This window comes from Poecilia reticulata, chromosome 19, assembly GCF_904066995.2.
Source record: "Poecilia reticulata chromosome 19, P_reticulata-male-v2, whole genome shotgun sequence".
Classification (NCBI taxonomy): Eukaryota; Metazoa; Chordata; class Actinopteri; order Cyprinodontiformes; family Poeciliidae; genus Poecilia; species Poecilia reticulata.
This window is the reverse complement of record NC_088848.1, coordinates 5,756,904-5,779,026: the sequence shown is the minus strand read 5'-3', so window position 1 is coordinate 5,779,026 and position 22,123 is coordinate 5,756,904. Positions and strand designations below refer to the sequence as shown.

At 36.5% G+C, this 22,123-nt stretch overlaps 1 protein-coding gene across 1 annotated transcript; it reads left to right on the top strand.

The window, feature by feature from the left end:
- The first annotated feature begins 6,365 nt into the window (after nt 1-6,365).
- On the top strand, nt 6,366-21,522 carry slc4a1b (solute carrier family 4 member 1b (Diego blood group)). Its single transcript, XM_081600793.1, has 18 exons — nt 6,366-6,737; nt 9,893-9,940; nt 11,556-11,734; nt 12,588-12,723; nt 13,699-13,771; nt 14,627-14,669; nt 14,791-14,975; nt 15,062-15,272; nt 15,905-16,108; nt 16,187-16,335; nt 16,413-16,607; nt 16,694-16,942; nt 17,587-17,676; nt 17,772-17,938; nt 18,652-18,893; nt 18,979-19,148; nt 20,149-20,322; nt 20,399-21,522. Exons 1-18 carry the CDS (start codon nt 6,472-6,474, stop codon nt 20,477-20,479), a joined length of 2,862 nt encoding a protein of 953 aa, XP_081456919.1. The 5' UTR covers nt 6,366-6,471; the 3' UTR covers nt 20,480-21,522.
- The last annotated feature ends 601 nt before the right edge of the window (nt 21,523-22,123 follow it).

Below are 22,123 nucleotides of genomic sequence, written 5' to 3'. Positions count from 1 at the left end.
AAATAAATAAATACAAACATGGCATCTGCATCTTAACTCTGGTTTATGTCTGATAGGTATTTTCCTAGAACCTACATAAAAGAACCACAGACAACGTATATGAATTTTATGACAAACTTTGCAAAGGAGAAGACTCTATCAATTGCTCCTCCGAGCCGTTCATAGAGCGTTCTGAAAACCTTCAGTTTGTTTGTCTCTTTTATTAGCAGAAGAGAGAAAGGTGTGAACAGGAATGGAGGGGGTGAAACCCACATCCTATATTCACAGTAGGATGTGAATTCAGACAGACAGAGGGGAGACACAGAAACTAAATTAACACATACTAGGTTTTACAGCTCAGGACTTTCCCAGGAAGATCTAAGTCACCATCTGTACAAACATGCTTGATTAAGGAAGATTTAATTTTGTCTCCCAAGTTTCAACAAGTTTGAACACTAAACCTCTAAATATAAACTAGTAACATAAACTTATAAATATAAGAATGATAACAAACATAATAACTCTAACAATGTCTTTTTCATTAAACGTCTTACTTTAATTTGCCTGTAATATTTAAAGCAGTTGGCATTCTGATATCCAGACCAAAATCAGACAAAATGGTTTCTAAAAGTTTGAAAATTGGTTGACATCTCAAGTTAATTGACTTCTGTTTTCTTCCTAAACACACCAAATAAGGGCTGGAGGCAAAACATGTTTTCTACCATCGATTTTTTTTTTTTTTTCCACCCCAGTCAAATTAAACTGATGTGATGAAGCGACTGACATCCAAAGCAGCGGCAGGCCCGTGATGTAGCTAGCGTAAGGTGAAGGGTCATCTTGACAGCCGGAGTCAAACCTGGAGGGCCGGGAGCATCAGCGTCGCCGCTGGACACGATCTTTCTTCTTCCTGACTGGACGAAGCGGCGGGAGGGTCAGTGGTGTCACTGGCCCCTATAAACACAGCTTTGAGATGAATTGACACAGACCATTATGCTAATGACTCTTGAACCCGCAGCGCCACAGCTTGTAGGATGCTGCTGGTGTCCTCTGCAATCACCTCATGCACGAATTAGTGTAAACACACGTACATGTAAAGAAACTATGAGCTCTGCAGCTGCTGAATCATGCACTTGGTTCAGTTTCCCTTTAGCTTGAAGGTATAGTTTTACACTGTAGTATAAGGTCAAGTCCAGTTTGTTTAAAAAGCAGACTTTAAAGAAGCTGGACTACTACTTACATCGAGCTGAAGGCGACTGGGAGTTGTTAAGAAATAAAATATCATTGCAAAAGTGAAACCACTTATAACAACACAAAGATTCTGGACCCGGATGAGAATATACAGAACAACGAGTAAGAACAAGGTTAAATAATATTTTATTTCTTAACACAGTATATTTGCTTTCAACAGAGACTTAAAAACGAGAATTTATTTAATTTGCTTCCTTTATTTGATTAGGACATTACCCCAATTCATGGCAGTGTAATTTTGCAGGAATTAGCACATTAGATCCGCTTCATCCTTTGTCCCAAGACAAAAAAACAAACACCTCACTATACAATTCATTGGACAGAACACAGTACGCACAGTTATATTAAAATAAATTAAAGAAAAATAACAAAACACAAGACATAAATAGAAAACAGACATAAACAATGCCATCATCTTCCTAAAATAATGACCTATGTCAATTTTTACCAGAAGGAATTTTTCATTTTTGACAAAAAAAACTGACTCCGGCCATTATTTTCGGAAGGTGACAATATAAATACAGTATACAAGAACCCTCCTTAATAAGGAGGCATTAATGGTTACATAACTGGTTTACTCTGACCCAGCACTTTAGTTTATACTGTTCATACTGTATGTTGGTAGTCTGTTCCATGAAGGTGCGTCTTGAAGTGTCTAACAAGTAACACACACCAAGTTTAAAGTGTAAGCTTTAGCAAAGTATTTTAAAAATGCAACAAAAGCGGTAACCTGATTTATGATTTGTGTGTGTGTGTGTGTGTGCGTGTGTGTGTGTGTGCGTGTGCGTGTGTGTGTGTGCGTGTGTGTGTGTGTGTGTGTGTGTGTGTGTGTGTGTGTGTGGTGGAAAGTAAGTTTCTAAAAGGTGAAAACGATACAGAGAGACAAGACCATTTAGGCCTTTCTGAGCCAAAAGGAAGATCTTAAAATTGGGCCAATTAACAGATTAAAATTGTTAACACAACCATCAGAAGCAGGTGGAGTGGAATAGAGGTCAGTAGCGATGTGAAAAAAGCATTTTTTCGTGAAATAATTGGCTCATGGCTTCTTGTCCACTTTAAATAAAAGAAAGTTTCTTTTAGGTGTTTACTAAATCGTGAATTAGCAACTTTTATTGCCCTCATAGCGGTAGCATCCCTCCCAGAGGAAGGAGATGCAACGTCTTCACAGAATAAACCCATACAGTTAAAAATATAGAGCGCCAAGAATCAACTTTTAAGAAAAATAAACAGGAAAAAATCTCTGAAGTTGACAGAACATGTTTAAATTTGATACAGAAATATTTCTGAAAGTAGCTGATCCAGCGGTAGACTTTTGATTCCAACCCAAAGCAGCAGATGAGTGATATAAATGCTTTGCACTGCAAAAACACAAAATCACAGCAAGAGTATTTTTGGCCCATTTCTGTTGCAAATATCTTAGTACACTTGAATTAAGACAAAACTGACTTACAAACAACTTTTCAGCAAAATCTGGGAGCTTGTTTTAAGTTAATAATTGCTTAATATTGATAAAAAAAATAGTTATAAATGAAATAATTTACCAGTGGAAATACGTTTGACTTAAAACAAGCTCCTATATCTTGCAGAAAAGGTTAATTTCAAGTTAATTTTGTCTTATTTCAAGTGCACTAGAAACTAGACCAAAATTGCTAAAATGTGTTTTTGTTGCGTTGTCAACAGTATTAAATGCTGTCGTTGGATCTAAAACCATAGGGAGCTTCAGGAGTTCCTGCTGTTTGGATACAATTTTAACCATCATTTACTTTGAAATAATGATCTGCTTACAGAAGCATCTGCAGTAACCTGAAAATATCATCTGAAATTGACTGTTACGTGTTTTTAAAAAAAAATATTTCTGACTAATAACTGGTCAAGAAAAGTCCAGTTCTTAAAATACTACTTTACAGAACACAATTTCTGAAAGCAATAATTTATACATCTTGGGTAAATTACTGTAATAACTCTGTGAAAACAGTTTATTAAATCAGTTGTTATTCAAACACTGTAAAAAAAAAACAAAAAAAAAAACCGCCACCTTGAAACATTGTCTCCCGTCTAGATTTAATATTTGTTGACGGTTTGCAGGGGTGGATGACTTGCTGCTATGTGGTACAGGTGATATCCGGTGAATCAACAGGAGATGCAGGGTAGGACAAAGTTGCCACTGACCTGTCGCTTGGCACTTTGAAGGCGCACGCAAAGCGCCACACGCAGCACGCATTTCTCTGTTTACAGTGGAATGGCTCTTATAAATTACTGCAAGAAAGTCGATCAAAAGTTAAACATGGAAAGTGTTTAACTTTCCATGTTAAACATGGAAAGTTAAACACTTTCCATAGACTAACAGACTATAAACTGTTAGTCTTTTATAACAGTTTATAAAAGACTAAAGAGGGCAACACCTCATGCAGGCACAGAGAGGAAAAACACAACAAAAATAAACAAGCATAATGAGGCCACGCTCCATCGCCAAGGAGAACAGCGTTGTGTTTCAAAGGTGACTGAAAACTATTTGACTAACAAAAAGATCAAAATATTTAATTGGAAAAGATTTCTGACTGTCAAGGTCAGAACCAACAGATTTACTTTCACAAGTGGAGCATTACAGCGTTCACAGTGATACTTATTTGAGTTTACTTCAAAAGTAATGGACACAGATATAAATGGACACAGATATAGACACAGCCATTAAACAGATAATTGAAAACCTATATTGCATAAAAGAATGTACATCTATGCTTCATTTCTTTCATTTTTCTTCTATTCTCTAAAGTTGTGCTTGTATTTAAAAAAATAACCAGTAAATATGAGTATATAAGATAAAGCGATATTGTTAGAAAGTAAAAATAAAAATATTATGGGTTTATTTCTTAGTAATTATGTTGAAATAGATGAATGGATGTTGCTTTTTCATTAGTTTTTCTTCCCCCCCAGATGGTTTATTGCACACAGTGAGGCTTTTATTTACCAACAAAAAATAAAAACTATTCATAAGGTATTTCTTCTGCCTGAGATTCTTAGTTTACATAGAATATTTCTGTTGTCAGGGCAATTGTGTCTTCTTGGAAACTTGGCAATAAAAAAGTTCAACGTTTTCCAAAAATCATGTAGGAGAGAAAAACCAACATTGAGTTTCCTGCTCTACGTTAGCAAGCCTATGCATGTTTAAAGCAAAATTAATTAACAAATCACTCCCACTGTAAAACATGAAGATGCTTTTCAGGCAGAGCTGAGCTGTACAGAGAAGGTCGACAGATAAATGGAGAAAAATTCACAGATACAACAAGAACTGCAATGGAACTGTTTGAATCAAACCATATTTATGTGTTGCAGAGAGTCTATAGACTCTGCAACACTCTGCAACGCTAGAAAATACGCTAGAAACACACAAACGCTAGATTTGGGGAAACAATTCAAATGCTGTTCACAGGTGCCTTCCATCCAATCTGAGCCTGAGGTATTTCTGCAAAAAGAAAAAGGAAGAAAAAAAAAGTGATTATTCCTGTCTTTGGATGTGCAGAGCTGAAGTGCACAATTTATTTTTTTTTTGTCAAATCTGATCTTTTTTTTTTCTTGCTGTGGTAGATCACGTTTCCAAATACATGTGATCTAAATGTGATCTCCAGTGTGAACTACAAACAACCTGAAAGTGTCCCGCATGCGCAGTAGAGGGGCAATAACATTAGAGAGCCGTGCTCAGTTTTGCCAACAGCCATAAAAAAGTAGTGCTGAGTGTTTGCGGAAGTAAACATGGATGCTAACGGTGGAGCATAGCTTACGATTTTGAAGTTTGTTGTCCGGCCAGAGCCAGCATATTAAGAACTTAATCCTCGTTATCGTCCGCCATGGTTATTGTTGGACGCAGAATAGTGACGTTTGTCGAGTATTAGTGACGTTCAGGTTGGATGAATGCGACCTGACCGTTCGGACTTGGGTCACACTTGAAGATATCAGATGCGTATCAGATATCCAAGGGAGGCCTGTGTTGTTCAGACTGTCATGAAAAGATCACATACAGGTCGCAATAATGCAAAAAAACAAACAAACAAACAAAAAAAAAACCTAATAATAATAAAATAAATCTACATTTTCTTCAAGCTGCTGTGGGAAGCAGCTTAGAAATAAACTCCAAGTTATACTTTTATCACTGAAAGTATTAAAATTTACACATTTTTAATTTCAAAAAGTGTTTGAAATATCACTTTTGTTTGACTTCACGTATCTCTTACTACTTTGTGTTGGATTAGTAGTTTTTCCTCAAACTAGGGAACAGCACTGATGGTCCGCGGGCGCCCCCTGGTGGTCCGCAAGGCACTGCATGTAAAGGAGTGTTCATTTTCCGTGGCATGAGGTCAAAGATTGTGGTTAAAAATAATAATGGATAAGTGGCTTAACCAGGCTACTCAAAAGAAAAACTGAAGATACCGGTGGAGATCAAACAACTCCAGGATTACTTATATGACCGGAAGAAACCAAGTGAGAGCATTGATGTGTTGTTCACGAACGATTCAATTCTTTTGAGCAGCTCTATGCCGTGAACGGAACGACTCAAGTCTCAGTGAGAACTGTTCTTTGTTTTTTTTATGATTTTGTTTGCTTAAGATGCTCTGCTTGCACCTCAGCAGCTATTGTTATTTTTATTTACTTAAAATTAAATGCACTGAATACAAGAGATAAATACATGGGTGCATATTTTTTTTATATTTTGTTGTTTCTGCCAAAGCAACTCAAGTCTATTTTTTAAATTGTGCTTCTAAATGTTAAATAGGCCTAAATGTTATTAATGCACACTACAATTGGTAGTAAAAAAAATTATATATTTTTATTTTCATGTTTGACATAATTGGAAAGCTTAGAAACCAAACTTTTCACAACATGTAAATAATTCAAAATGAATGGTTCATGACAATAAGTGAGGTAAGAGATTAATATTTTTATTTCAGGATGTATTTAAATGAAGTGTCATTGTGGGGTAATTTAAAGTTAGATGATCCTTGAGTGTTTGCTGAAGTTCGTGAAACATTGCTCTAATATCATTTTGTTCAGTTTTGAAGGCTTGTCTTCCTAATTTTGCTGAATTTTGTAAGCGTACATCCCAAAGTAGGCATCAAGTTTAAAGCACAGGGTTGAACAGTTTAGAGAAAAAGAAGACGGCAAAGGTTAGAGGGTAAACCCGGCAGCGTAATCAAAGATTTTGTTGTCAAATAAACACGAACAAAAATTTGATAAGATGCTGGCTGTATAATGACACAGTGTGGCTGGTTTGCTGGCATGCCAAGTCAGTGTATGCACCATCAATATTATGGGTTAGTGCAGAACACATTGCGCTGTAGAAGGAGGTCCCAAAGAATTCAAGTCTCCATGTTCACGTCTGTCTCTGTGCATACATGTTTTAGTCCCACCCATCATAATATAGCATGCATTTACATATGCAGAGAAAGAGGCTTTGAAAGAGGGAGTGTTTATAAAGTTACACTTCTTTGCCATCCTGGACACTTTGCCCGCAGAAGGTAGGTGCCACTTTTTTTTTTTTATGATGAAGTTTTGAATGCAAGTAAAGCTGTAACTTTGCAGGGCGAAAAATATGGGAGCAGAACACTTCCTGGAAAATGTGCGCTTCGTGTTATTTTCTGAGAGTCACTGTTGCGTTGGGTGCTTTCCACAGTTCAGTGAAGAATTTCTTCATAATTTGGTAATTTTTTTAAACTAAAGTTTTAGGAAAATATGATGGTTTGTAGCAGCTATAACATTTGCTGTTTACTGAAAAATTTTGGCAACAAATAGAAATGAAAAATACAAATAAATATTTGGAAACTATTGTACATTGTAAAACATCTGTTGATGCTTAAATCCTAAATAAAGGTCTATTCTATTATATTCTTACTACAGAATAGAGTCTAGCTGTTATGCAATTCTTAAAGTATTGTGTTCTTTTCTATTTAATCAAGTTTCTGTTATACTTTTTAAATACGCATGTATTTTTATGGGCTTGTTAACATTTTATCATTAAAAAAAAACTATCCAACATACAATAGATATGAGCAATAAATTAGACATTAAGGCTTCATTTCCTGTTATTCTACCGAATTTAATATTTTATTGACATAATAGTTGAACCTCTCTATTATTTTGTCTGGAAGCTAAAATGTTGAGTCCTGAACACTCACTTCAAGTGTACTCCTGAAGTTTATGAATAGAAATGCATCCCCAATTTTGGCTTTTTAAGAATAATTTCAATCTGTACAGAAAAAAACAAAACAAACACACATTAAAATGCATATTTATTATGCATATATATGCATGTCCCTGCCTGCCAAAAAATTTATGTTAAGTCATTTAAAATCTTCTATCTGATCCTTAACTTCAACCTAACTAATTCACAGTTTAGCCCTGAACTTAAACCAAAGTCAGTTTGGTTGCCACATTTACAGGTAGTAAATGAATAATGGACTCCAGCATCATGTATAAGCAAACAAAATCACAAGCTCTTCTTTCTTAACACTGTCCAACTTTTTAAGTCTAATTGCACCCAACTCTAAAAGTTGGGGTTTGCAGCAGTAGGAACAAGATTTGGTTTTACTCCTGGTCTTCAAAAGTTAAGTGATTATTCTAGAAAAAGTCCAAAGTAGTCATCAGAAATTAATCCACACATGTAACCACATTAAGGGTTTGCATTGACTTCTACTAATTTTGTGTTCAACCTTGAACTTATTCCAGCTTTAAACTTTACGTAAAGCTCCAAAACCAGACTGAATATATGTGGCAGCTCAAACAAGAATGATCCACCACTTTAGGATGTCAAATAAAGCTCAAAACTCAAACTCCAATCCTCTAAGGACAATGTCTTGCAACTCTCAGATGTGTTTCTACTTCAGCACACCTGATTCATATAATTAGGTCTTTAAACATTTGTGTCAGTTCTGTTAAACCAAAGAAACATCTAAAAGTTGCAGGATACTGTCAGCGATATGACCCCCATCGGTCCTTAGAGACTAAGAGATCATGCAAAACGTCCTCAGCGTGCAGCGTTGCCCGGTACATACCCCAGACTCACGGTCGAGTCACATCATCCCAGTTTAATCTTCTGAATCGTCTGCTCTTTGTACAGCTGTGTTTTGGAAATAAATCTTTTTGTTGTTACATAAAACTTCAGGTTTGATCTCAGATAAAATACAAACTATGTAAACACAACAGAGATTTGATCCAACTGTAATGGAAAAAAGGCACAAACGAACAAAATGTGTTTCATTTTTTCATGTTATAAAATGTTTTTAATAGGAGAAAGCAAGTTTTAAGACTTGGACTTGTTCAGGTTTGCTCTGAACAAGTTACGACTACATTTACTTGAGTAACTTTCTGGAAAAAAACAATACTTTTATGAGTATTAGTATTTTCACCACGCTGTTCTATTTACTTTTACTTGAGTAATTTTATTATGATAATGGTTTATTATCTCTACTGTAACTTGTAGTAAAATTTCAGAATTTTCTACCCATTGAAAGAAAAGCAAACTTAAAGTTACTTCAGTAACTTGTTGGATATAATGTACTTTTAGGAGTATTTTTACTACGCTGTGCTTTTGAATAATTTTATTATAAAGTATTTCTACTCTTACTTGAGTACAATTTCTGGATTCTCTGCCCACTGAATGAAAAACAAACATGTTTTAACCAAAACGTCCTCAGACACAGACACACACCTGCAGCTTTAGTTAAAGTTTCATGAGTTTTTATTGAAAGAAACTGATTTAGAAAAAATTTCTTTTACCTGATTTTGTTATTTTTTGTTGCTAATATGAATTATTGTCTTTTTCATCCATTAAAAAACTAAATTACCACTTATCTGTATATTTTGGTCCATCTCATTATGTAATTTTTAAATATAAAATGATTGATAATTTGATCAGCTACTCAGTACTTTTTACCAAATAGTACTTTTTACTCTTACTTGAGTAATTTCTTGGATGGATTCTTTTAAAATGTACTCAGATGTGGGTAGAGTACAAAAAATTGAAGTAAGAGTAGCTCTACTTCAGCATATTTTTACTCAAGAAAAAACATTTGGTAAAAAAGTCTACTCAAATACGAAGTAACTGATCAAATTATCAATCATTTAATATTTTAAAATACATAATCAGATGGAACAAAACATAACGTTAAGTGGAAATATTGGTATTTTAAGGATGAAAATGACAACAATTTATATAATTAACAAAAAAATAACAAAATCAAGTGAAAGAAAATTTCCCAAATCAGTTTCTTTCAACAAAAACTTCAGAAACTTTAACACAAACTGCAGCTGTGTGTCTGTGTCTGGTGACGTTTTGGTTTAAATATGTTTGTTTTTCATTCAGTGGGTAGAAAATCCAGAAATTTTACTCAAGTAACAGTAGAAATACTTTATAATAAAATTACTCACGAGTACAGCGTAGTAGAAATACTCCTAAAAGTACATTATATCCAACAAGTTACTCAAGTGAATGTAATTGAGTAAAAATATGACACAGTAGTGCTGCTACTCTTACTTGAGTGTAAGTTTTGGGTTTTATTCCCAACTTTGGGGGATTGGAGGTCAACAGCTACACTCTGGATTAACTCCCTCTCAAACACTTGACCATGTTCATTTTCTAAATGATCTCTAATTTGCTCAATAATGTTTCTTTCAGCAGAAAGGAAGACAACCTCCAACCAAATTCCCAGTGGAAGACTGCCAGGTACGCGGTGCATACCGAACCACTCAAGACGTATTGACAGTGCAAACAAGTCGTTGTCCAGGGTGATCCGTCGTTCACACCGCTAACAGAAACCAGCGACGAAGCAGACCCTGCAGCCAGTTTCCTCCTGAAACAGGATAGCCACCATGTTTACTTTAGACACAAAGCGTCACCTTCCTGATTCCTCTTGATCCATGTCCAGTTTGTCGGAGACGACTGACATACCTTGGTGTTGTACCTGTTGCCGCTCTGCGGGAAAACAACACCCATAATATCTTGTGTGTTTGGGTCTTGCAGTAAAGCATGAAGGTGATTTTTATCTGATCCTGTGGTCTCTGAAGTCTTCCAGTGATCCAGGTCGCGGTAATCCGACGTGCTTGAAAAGAAGTCAACTGAACCACGGCAGAAAGTTTTGTTGCCCTCTATCAAGCATATTGGCATTGCAATAGTATTCACGCACCACTGAGTCTTTCCATTGTTTTATCACAAACTTGGTTGTATTTGGTTGGGATTTTGTCTAATAGACCCAGACATGGTGGCGCATGAGGCTTTTTATCACAAGTTCTGACCTGTTTCCACGTCTCTGTTAAAGAAAAGCATCCTCACAGCATTATGAAGCCATTCCCATGCTTCATTCTCCATTCACTTAACTTAATTACCAAACCTCAGACGCCTTCCTAGAGTAGCTATACTTAAAAAATCTGAATTCAATTTCATAATCCCAACTTTTTTCTCAGGATTCGGATGTTTTTTTTTGGGGGGGGGGGGGGTTTCCGTGTCAATGTCACTGTTTAGATGGTAACTGGAGACAGTTTGAACTGGATTTGAATTAGGTGTTTCAGAGTAAAGGAGGCTGCACAAAAATGTACAGCGCACTGCAAAAACACAAAATTATCCCAAGTAGTTTTGGTCTAGTTTCAATCCAAATATCATAGTACACTTGAAATAAAACAAAGTTAAGTTACAAGTAACTTTACAGCAAGATATGAGCTTGTTTTTGGTCAATAGTTGCTAAATACTGATGATAAAGTGCCTGTTATAAATGACATAATGTGCCAGTGGAATTATTTACTTAAAACAAGCTGCTATATCTTGCTGAAACGTTAATTGTAAGTTAATTTGTCTTATTTCAAGTATGCTAAGATATTTGCACTAAAACTAGACCAAAAGTTCAGTCATTTAAATGTTACTGATGCTTCTCCTGTCATCCAACCCCCCCAAAATTAGGTAATAAAACCTAAAACAACAACAAAAAATACAGGAAAACGAATCAGCTGAGTAATTACAGAAGAACCGCGTTCATGTTTTAACTGCATGAAGAAAAATCAGTTAGATAACTCTCCTGTTTTAACCAGAATTTATGACAACATCAAGCTAAGAGGAAGCAGATCTCTACTTATTACAAACAAGCCACTGACTGTCTTGTCCGTCATTTATCTGACCGACGGCCCTTCACGTACATGAAGTGGTCACAGAAACCTCAGCTGCAAACCACATGCTCAGGCTGCGCTTGTAGGCGGCGCAGCTCCAGTTCATCCACCAGCCCTGTGCAGCTCTTCGTTTCACCAGCGGCTCCATCATGTCCTCACCTCTGCGTGCCTCTGTCCGCTCACAGGTGCGTGAAGCAGAAGGCGGAGATGAAGGAGCAGGAGCAGCAGGGCTACTGGCAGGAGACGGGACGATGGGCGGGCTACGAGGAGAGCTTGGACCCGCAGGCTGGGGTCTGGGCATCCTCCCAAATATCCTACCTCACCTTCAAGAGCCTCATCCAGCTGCGGCGCACCATGAACACCGGTCAGTGTGCGCTAACATTTCTAAGAACGTGTCTCTTTGGGAATATTTAATGTGTTTTAAAAGGTGTTTGTGTCCCACTGAACCTTAGAGGTTTAAATATTGATTCAGGGTTTTGTTGTATTGACATCTACATTTATAACACAAAATCTCACTAAGTATTTTTGGTCTGGTTTCTAGTGAAAATATCTTAATATGTTTGAAATAAGACTAAACTTACATGTAACTTCTCAGCAAGATATAAGAGCTTGTTTTAAGTTGATAATCTTTAATATTGATGAAAAAATATTAGTTCCACTGGCAGATTATTTCACTTATCAAATCAAATTAACTTTTATTTGTATAGCACATTTCAGCAAGGAGCTGAAATGTGCTGAAGGGCTTTACGTCATAAAAACACAAAAGTACAAAGTCATAGAACACACAGTCAACATCGAAACATTACATTTGGTCATTGTTACACATCAGATTTTTGAATAATGTTTCACTGATTATGTTTCAAAAGGAACTCTAAACAGCTGGGTTTTTACTCTAGACTTAAAGGAACTCATTGTTTCAGCTGTTTTGCAGTTTTCTGAAAGTTTTTTCCAGATTTGTGGAAAATATCTTGTAAGTGAAATGATTTTGTCTTATGTCTTATTTTGCACTAGAAATTAGACCAAAATACTTGATAAGATTTTGTATTTTTGCAGTGTACTTAAAATTTAGAAGTCTAGCAACATTTGCATTGCACGCATTTTTTCTCAAAAGTACAGTAAATATAACAGATTTTTGAATGCCGCTTTTGCAAAATGGTGCTAAAGCAGATGGTTTTCCTCATGTTATTAAAATGTCTTCTAATATTTCTCCTCTCAAGTTGTGACAATCTTCGACTGCGAAGAGAAAACTTTGGCTGCCATCGCTGAGAAGATGGTTGGCGAGATGGTTAGCAAGAAAGAGATTAGATCTGGAGACCGCGAAGGTGTGCTGAACGCTCTGCTTCAAAACCGCAGGTATCCTTTGAGACGCCACCCAGCAGTGACTCAAACACGGTGACCTACATTTAGGCTTTCAGCTCAGGCAATTAACCAAAGCTCCACTCAGGAGGTTTGGGTTTAACTGCTTTAGTTAGAGAAAGTTGCTGCTGTAAAGCCCAAACCTGTGATTATGGGAACCCACCACTGACCACCAAACAATCTGCCTGCAAGGCAACAAATCTGGACAATAGTTACCTTGCATGTTAAAAGCAGAATTAAGAATATTTTTTTTTTACAATATAAGAAATTAAGAAATTCAAATTTACAATATATTGCAAAAGATTTGGTCTCTTATTATTTTCCCTTCCTTTGGAGTTGTGACAGCTTCAACCATGAGGTTTCATAGTGTGTTTTTGAATATTGTTCCTGAAGAGCATTTGTGAGGTCAGACACTGATGTTGGACGAGAAGGCACGCTATCGTGTTAGGTGTTACTCCGATTTGAAGGAAAAGAATAAAACCATTTTCAAAATATGATTTTATTTATTTTTAAATCAATATATTATTCTGGGGTGTAGTTTTATGACAGAACGGTCATAAAAACACAAAAATGATCAGTGTTAAAGACAAGATCATTTGTTTTATCAAAAAGATAACATTTAAGTTTTCTAAGCAGCGATAGCTTTCAAAATGAAACTTTTATTTAGTAAAAATCTATATTTACATTTTTCTTATTATTTGGGGTCTTTGGACACAATTTATTTCATAACTGTTTGCATTTAAAAGATTGTTGACCCCTTGTTTAGTAATGGATTTAGTTATTTATTTATTAAACGACAGTTTCTTTTTCTGCATTTGCTGATTAGACAAAATATCTGTAAGTCTCTTTGACACATCAAAGTCCTCAGATTGTTTTTTTATTATTATTTAAATGAGAAGATTTAATTGACTAACTTGTGTGCATTATGTATGTGAAGAAAAAGCTTCAAGCTTGTGACGTTTCTGCCTGCAGTGAATCCGCTGACCCAGAGAGCCAAAGGCTGTCCGATGGAACGGACCTGCACAGGTTTTCAGTCAGGGAGAGAGTAAGTTCCTTCTGATAAAACAACAAGTCTGCCTTAAAGAATAATCTCTGATATTATTTCTTTCAATTTTTCATAGAGGAAAGCATTTTTCCTCTATGAGACGTCTTTGGTTTTACTGCTTCAGAGCATACAGCAACATATACACAGAGTTGGGTTGTAACTAGTTACATCTACTCAGTTATATTTAATTGTGTGATTTGTTGGGGGGGAAATTCTTTTTTCTTATATAAATTATTGTCATTTTCATTCTTAAAATACAAAAATTCTCAATAAATTTAATATTTATGCAATTTATGCAATTTTTAAATATTAAATGATTTATAATTTGACCAGTCATTCAGTCCTACAGACGTTTTACCAAATACCTTTTTACTCTTTCTTGAGTCATTTCTTGGATGGATACTTTTTACTTTTACTCAGAGGTGAGCAGAGTAAAAATTGTACTCGAGTAAGGAGTAGCGCTACTTCAGCATATTTTTACTCAAGTAAAAGTGAAATGTAGCAGCCAAGAAATTACTTGAGTAAACAAATATTTAGTAAAATGTATATTCAAGTACTCAAGAATTGAGTAACTGATCAAATTATCAGTCATTTAATATTTTATATTTAAAAAAGACGAACCAAATAAAAAATTAAGTGGAAATATTGGTATTTTAAGGATGAAAATGACAATCATTTATATAAGTAACAAAAAATAACAAAATAAGACTAAATATTTTTTAATAAGAAAACTTTACAAAAACAGCAGTTGTTTTACCAAAAACTTTTTTACTCTCAGTGCTACTCACTTTACTCACCTCCTTCTTAAAGATAAAGTATATATTTTTGACTCTTGTTTTTTTCTGTGTTGTTCAGAAAGATGAATCCGATCACGTTGAGGCCTGCATGGTGCTCGTAGGTGAGCTCCAATTTTTATTCTTATTTTACCTTCTTGCAGTGACGGAACTGGGTTCTTACGGCCATCATTTTTATTTTATCAGAGTTCAAACACAACATTTACTGTGTCTCTTTCTGACCAGGAGCCTTGGACTTTCTGGAGAAAGCCACGATTGTTTTTGTGCGGCTGAAGGAAGCGGTGGCCCTCGACTCAGCTCTGGAGGCCCCGGTTCCCGTTCGCTTCGTCTTTGTTCTGGTTGGCCCAAGCAAGGTTGACCTGGACTACCACGAGACTGGCCGAGCCATGGCCGCTCTGATGGCTGATAAAGTGAGACATTTGCCAAACATACCAAGTTTTATATCAAATTATTTGTGAGAGGAATTAGAAAATTTTCCCCACTTTCTCCATCCGAGGTTTTTAACCAGGAGGCCTTTCAAGCAACGATGGCCAGGGAGCTAACGGATGCCTTGGTGGATTTTATCAACTGCTGCATTGTCATCCCACCCACTGAAATCAAGAATGAAGGGATGCTCAGCTCCATCATCAGCTTTCAGAACAAACTCCTGAAGGACAGACTTCACTCTCCAGACCTGTCGCCTCGGAGGGACTCCAAAGCTCGCAGAGGTGAGAGTTACTTTAAAACCACCTCTGGAAAAGATGTGCAAAGAAATTAGATATTTTATTGCAGGAGCATGATTTCACACTCATACTGAATTATATTTTAATATACACTTAGATCTCCATAAATCTACAGAATTTATGGAGATTTTTTTGTCAGAAGCTCAAACATATGTTGCCCATATGAACAGTTATGGCCATGACTTAGCAGTTTCAAACAAGTGAAACTGGAACTAAGATGGAGAATCCCTGTTTACCATGACACCAAACTCAGTGGGTATGCTGGTAAGGAATGTGAAAAATATTCAGTGTTTAGAGAACAGCCACAAAGAGTGCAATCTTCACTTACTTATAACAGATATTTATTTTAAGTCTTTTTTACTTTTTTCAACCAGTGGAGCTAATAAATGTTGTACCAAACCACAAACAAAACAGCAGCACCAGATTATTAACACTAGTTAATCGGACAAGCTGCTAAATAATGACTGGTGAAAACTTTCACCACACTCTGGGATTGAATTACTACATATTCAAGACAGAACTTGTTCATATTTACTTAATTTCCTCATGTTAAGACCAATATGTTCATCAACATACAGAGCTGGGAGCAGTTTTAACTTGACGGCATTTCTCTGCAGTTTCTATAGCGAGTGCAGCTTCTGTTGAAGATCCGCTCTCACGCACCGGTCGGCCATTCGGTGGGATGATTCGAGACATAAAGAGACGCTACCAATACTACAAGAGCGACCTCACAGATGCCCTGAACGCCCAGGCTCTGGCCGCCATTATTTTCATCTACTTTGCTGCTCTGTCTCCTGCCATCACCTTTGGAGGCCTGCTAGGTGTGTAAACCAAATCAAAATGTGGTTTTATTTTCCAGATAGAGCCCCTGAATAACTTTTAAACATTTCGCTCTGTAGCTGATAAGGTGGACAACATGATGGGTGTGTCGGAGCTCCTCATCTCCACCAGCATCCAGGGTATCATCTTCTGCTTCGTCGCAGCTCAGCCCATCCTGGTTATCGGTTTTTCCGGCCCTCTTTTGGTGTTTGAAGAGGCCTTCTTTGCTGTGAGTTTTACCTGCAGGGTTTTAAAAACATTTGATCGTGGTCGCGGCTCACTTCATCCCTAATTTCCTTCGTTCAGTTCTGTAAGTCCCAGGACATCGAGTACATCGTCGGGAGGGTGTGGGTCGGGGTGTGGCTCGTCATCATCGTTGTGATCATTGTCGCCTTTGAGGGCAGCTTTCTGGTGCGCTACATCTCACGCTTCACCCAGGAAATCTTCTCCATTCTCATCTCCATCATCTTCATTTATGAAACCTTTTCCAAGCTAGGAAGGGTAAACAAAAACTCAAAGATGTATTCTCTCTCCTCAAATAAATCATCTTGCATCTCTTTGTTAACTCTCCGTCAACTTCTTCTCAGATCTTTAAGGCGCATCCGCTGATTATGAATTATGATCATGTGAATGCAACATTGGAAAATCCCTGGCACCCAAGGGTGGAGTGGACCACCACGTACGACAACAAAACGGGAAACACGACGGTGATTGAGAGCACCGTGAAGCCGCCGTACCCGAACACGGCCCTGCTCTCCATGTGCCTCATGTTTGGCTGCTTCTTCATCGCTTTCTTCCTGCGACAGTTCAAGAACGGGACTTTCCTTCCTGGAAATGTGAGTCATCGCACGACGGTCAAGTCCGTTTACGTTATTATTACAGGTTATTTTTCAGGTTTTATTTTGAGCTTTTCGATATGGCTTAAAAATTAGATCTTATATTTTTTCATACCAGATCTGATTTCCCATTTTAAGAAAATAAATCTCACTCTATTTTCTAAAAAAGAAAATGGGGCTTTCTTTTCAATCATCTCTTCTCAGAGTTGTACAATGGAGTATTAGGGTCAGGCTAAAAATATATTTGCTTTGTTAAGAGAATACATTAATAACATCGACTATATAAAAATACCTTAAGGTTACAAATTTTTAGAAAAAAGCTTTTGATCTGATGTGAGCAGCTCAGTCCGTATTTGTAAAATCGATACCAAAGTATAACTTCACAAGATGCTAAAAATTCCCCATTTGAATTTTTTTTATTGTTTTTATTATTATTATTACTGTCCCATATTATTTTGACTTTTCTTGTATTACTGCAACTTTCTTTTTGTAACATTATGACTTTATTCTTGTAACAAGAAAAAACTTAGCTTGATCAATTCTACTTCATCTTAGAGTTGGTGATAGATCATTAAAATCGATTTATTGCAGTATGGAAGTGGATTTAATAATCAACTGTTTTGGATTTTGCCTCTCTTCTTCAGGTCAGGCGCTTGCTCGGCGACTTCGGAGTTCCCATTGCAATTTTCCTCATGATTGTTGCAGATTATAACATTGAGGATACCTACACTCAGGTTGGCCTTTTCTTTCAAAGCTTCCACATTGTTTAAAAGACAGACAGTAAACCTCCAATGCTCTGAACTGACAACATTTTACTTCTTATGTGCAGAAACTGGTTGTTCCTAAAGGCCTGACGGTGTCCAATCCGGCCAAAAGAGGCTGGCTTATCAATCCCTTTGGAGAGCACAAATCTTTTCCTGTATGGCTGATGTTTGCATCCTGCGTTCCTGCTCTGCTTGTCTTCATTCTCATCTTCTTGGAGTCTCAGATCACTACGTGAGTTACAGTGTCCTGCAAAGACAGATACATCTGTTGACGTTTCCCACATTTTGTTACAGCCACAAACTTTAAGGTAATTTAGTCAGATTTTATGCGACAGACCAACACAAAGAAGTTAGAAGTATATGTTTTCTTGTTTACATATTTTTTATATCAAATTTAAAAAGTATTTTCAGTCCCTTTTTCTCTAAACCACCATGGTAATTTTGAAGGAGCTCAGAATTTGGTGAAAATAAATCTACTGCTGAAGAAAAGCCAATATTCGTCCTATTTACATTTGCCACAAGTCAAAATGAAGAGGGTAAAGTAAACATCTATAAAATTATGTTATCATTGATTCAGATCAAACAGATGTTTCTGGCCTACTTGCCAAAACGCTGTGTTTTGAAAAACGAACACTGACCATCATCCTGATGCATCTTCACTGCAGAAGAACATGGAGGCATTAGCATCATGCTATGAGGAATACTTTTAGCTTCTCAGAGTTTATCGCACAACGGCTGGCTGGAGGAAAACCTGTGAAAAGCTGAATAAACACCCCAACCTAGTTTGTGTTGTTTGTTGCCACTTAAAATCCAAACAAAACATCTTGACACTTGTGGTTATAAAGTGACAAATTGTGGAAAAGTTTTGTAGTTTGCCTCTAGATCTTTAGCACCAGAGAGTGTGGCCTTCGTTTATATTGATTTATCCCTCCTGTCTTTGAGCAGTCTGATCATCAGTAAACCTGAACGGAAGATGGCCAAAGGCTCCGGGTTCCACTTTGACTTGCTGGTTTTGGTCGGAATGGGAGGACTCAGCGCCATATTTGGTGTGCCTTGGCTGAGCGCTGCCACGGTCAGAACTGTAACCCACGCCAACGCTCTCACAGTCATGAGCAAAGGAACGAAACCCAAGATAGAGAGAGTAGTGGAGCAGCGAATCAGCGGCATTGTGGTAGCTCTGCTTGTTGGTAGGTCCTACTTATTGTCTTCGTCTCAGGTGTTGATTTGTGGAAATGAAGATTCCTTTATAAAAACATATCCTCGTATATCCAGGTCTGTCAATTCTAATGGAGCCAATCCTAAAGTTGATTCCCATGTCAGCTTTGTTTGGGATCTTCCTCTACATGGGAGTGACATCACTGAATGGCATCCAGCTGTGGGATCGCATGCTGCTTCTCCTCATTCCAAAGAAATACCATCCAGATGAACCTTACGCAACCAGAGTAAGAGTCCCCTCGTTTTCACAGGAGCTGAAGAGCATAACGCAGGAGAGAAGCGAATCCAAAAACATGTAGATACCTAGAAACAGCATGTACGCAATTATACGCAGCGTTTTTATCAATGATTTTCTATTCATACAAAGAAAGCGTTCTATCACTTAAAGAACATTTCCATGAATAGAGGAGTAATGTCTCAGCGGGATCTAGAGAAACTCATCCGTGCGTTTATCTTTAGTCGCATTGGTCACTGCAACGGCTGCAACGGTGTCTTCACGGGTCTGCCTAAAAGAATCAGCCAGCTGATCCAGAACGCTGCTGCTCGAGTTCTGACTAAAACAAGGAAGATAGAGCACATAACACCATTTTTAAAGTCCCTACACTGAGAGAATAAACTTTAATATACTGTTGTTAGTTTATAAATCACTAATGGCTTTGCACCACAGTACATTAAAGATCTGCTGCTGTTGTATCAACCTTCCCGACCCCTCAGGTCTTCTGGTTCTGGTTCTGCTCTGCATCCCCAGAACCAAACATGGAGAAGCAGCATTCAGCTTCTATGCACCAGAAATCTGGAACAAACGTCCTGACAATTGTAAAATAGCCGAAATACTGAGTTCCTTTAAAAGTAGACTAAAAACTCACCTGGTTAGAGTTGCTTTTGAACCACAATAAATGCAACATTAATCAAAATTCTGATGTGAAATGACGGCACTTGGAAAAATGTAATGTTTCAGTTGTTGATGTGTTTTTATGATGTAAAGCACTTTGAACTGCCTACTTGTTGAAAAATATGCTATAGAAATAAACTCGATTGATTGATTGATTGATTGATTGATTGATTGATTGATTGATTGATTGATTGATTGATTGATTGATTGATTGATTGATTGATTGATTGATTGATTGATTGATTGATTGATTGATTGATTGATTGATTGATTGATTGATTGATCATATTTAGGACCCGTTTTGCTTGACTGATATCTGTGTATGTTTGACACAGGTAAGCACAGGGCGAATGCACCTGTACACGGCCATCCAGGTAGTTTGCCTCGGCATCCTGTGGCTCGTAAAGTCCAGCCGGATATCCCTTGCTCTTCCCTTCGTTCTCATCCTCACCATCCCTCTCAGAATGATCATGACTGGACATCTCTTCACCGAACTGGAAATGAAATGTGTAAGTCTTCTCGTTATTTAATGGTGAAAAATTGCTCTGCTGCATGCATAAATCCCATATTTTTTGTTTATTTTAGCTGGATGCTGATGACGCCAAGGTGACGTTCGAGGAGGAGCCTGGACAGGATGTGTACTGTGAAACTCAGATGCCTTTGTAGACATCTGAAATAATGGCTGCTAACACTTTTTTTTAATCCTAAAAGAACTGTATAGTTATTTTATTTTAGGCTCAAGTGAATTTTTAATTCCCTGATGAGCAAAGCAAGATATTTAATATTTATTTACTGTATCATGATGAATGAAGATGCAGATTATATTTATTGAGGGTGATTACTGATAGCGTTAGCATTTTCTGGAAAGCCCCTTAGTTTAAATATTCTTAAAAAACCTTTTGCTCATGCATTTCTAAAGCAAACCATTTGATGATTTCTGTATTTTTGCTAAAAAAAAAAAAGCTTGTAAAAAAAACAAACAAACAAAAAAAACTCAAAGGTTTTTTTTATGGTTTGGTTGACTGTCACAAAAATAAAAATTAAATTAACATGCTCTTCATAAAATATAGCTCATCTTTGATGCACTGGTATTCTCTGGGGCATCCCGGACAAGCCCCCCAAAAATTGTATCATTTGAAATTCAAAACTGAGAAAAGAAAAGCAAGCTTGACTGATTATTGACAATTGAATGTAATGGTAAAGAAAGCACTGACAGAAGCAGACTTGATCAGAGGATACATTGCTCTCTAATTTTAGCTTCTCACACCAGAAAGTATAGCACATCTGCATTTTACATACATTTTTTTATGGAATGCATGTCAACTGAACGTTAGTTGATCCATGACAAACAGAGGAGTGTTTTACAAGTAATGTAAAAAGAGAGAAGAAAATGTATTTTAAAAAGTTTTAAAATGATTGCATTCATAGCCAAACTTGTATGTCTTTTGCATGCACCTACACTGAATGTAATATTAGAACAATTGTTTCAATTTGCTAACTTGAAGACAAATTCTGATTAAAAGGTTTTGTGATGTATTTGCTACTTGTGCAGCAAAATGAATGAAGGCAACAGTGGTTTTTATCAATGCAACAGTGGTTTTTATCAATGCAAAAGATGGCGGTATTTGTGTTTTTAAACACTTTTTTGCTTGCTGTTGCTATCTTTTTGACGTCTCAAATGTAAATATTAAAGGAAAATGTATAAATTCTATGTTTTGTTGGCTAGCCTTTTGTTGAATTTATAAAAGCTATAAAAGCTTTTTACGCCACTACTAGTACATTTTAACACAAGATGTGTATTTTATATAAATTTTTTAAAATGTTTTTTCAAAGTTAGTCATCCAAAGGAGAAGACACATTCAAAACCTTAGGTTTGTCACTTACTGGAAAGAAAAATTGTCATTTAAGTCAGATCTAATAGAGTAATACATTAAATTCAGAGCAATTTATGTTTTTCCAGATATAAGGTAGATAAGGCAGATTAGGCCTCCAGATAAATTTTAACTTCCTTTTTACAAAGTACAAAATGTATACAAAATAGGTTTTGAGTGCTTAACATTTGTGGATGTGAAACTTTCGCAAGAATAAAAAGGAGTTGATTTAAAAAAAACAAAACAAAAAAAAACTTTAATGTTTTTTTCTAATAACTGGTGAACGCAGATTCTGTAACTTTAAACACAACATGGTCATTTAACCCCGTATGACCCAGTTTTGTCATATTGCATCTCTATTTTAAACAAAAAAGTTTTTTATTTTAAATTTACTATTACATTTTCAAAAAATCTTATGAAGACAAAACAAATCTGAAAA

Coding starts and splice junctions, on each gene's coding strand:
- slc4a1b (XM_081600793.1), top strand. CDS start 6,472: ATGACACAGTGTGGCTGGTTTGCTGGCATGCCAAGTCAGTGTATGCAC. Junction 14,670..14,790: donor GGCCTGCATGGTGCTCGTAG/GTGAGCTCCAAT, acceptor CTTTCTGACCAG/GAGCCTTGGACTTTCTGGAG. Junction 15,273..15,904: donor GGACTCCAAAGCTCGCAGAG/GTGAGAGTTACT, acceptor ATTTCTCTGCAG/TTTCTATAGCGAGTGCAGCT.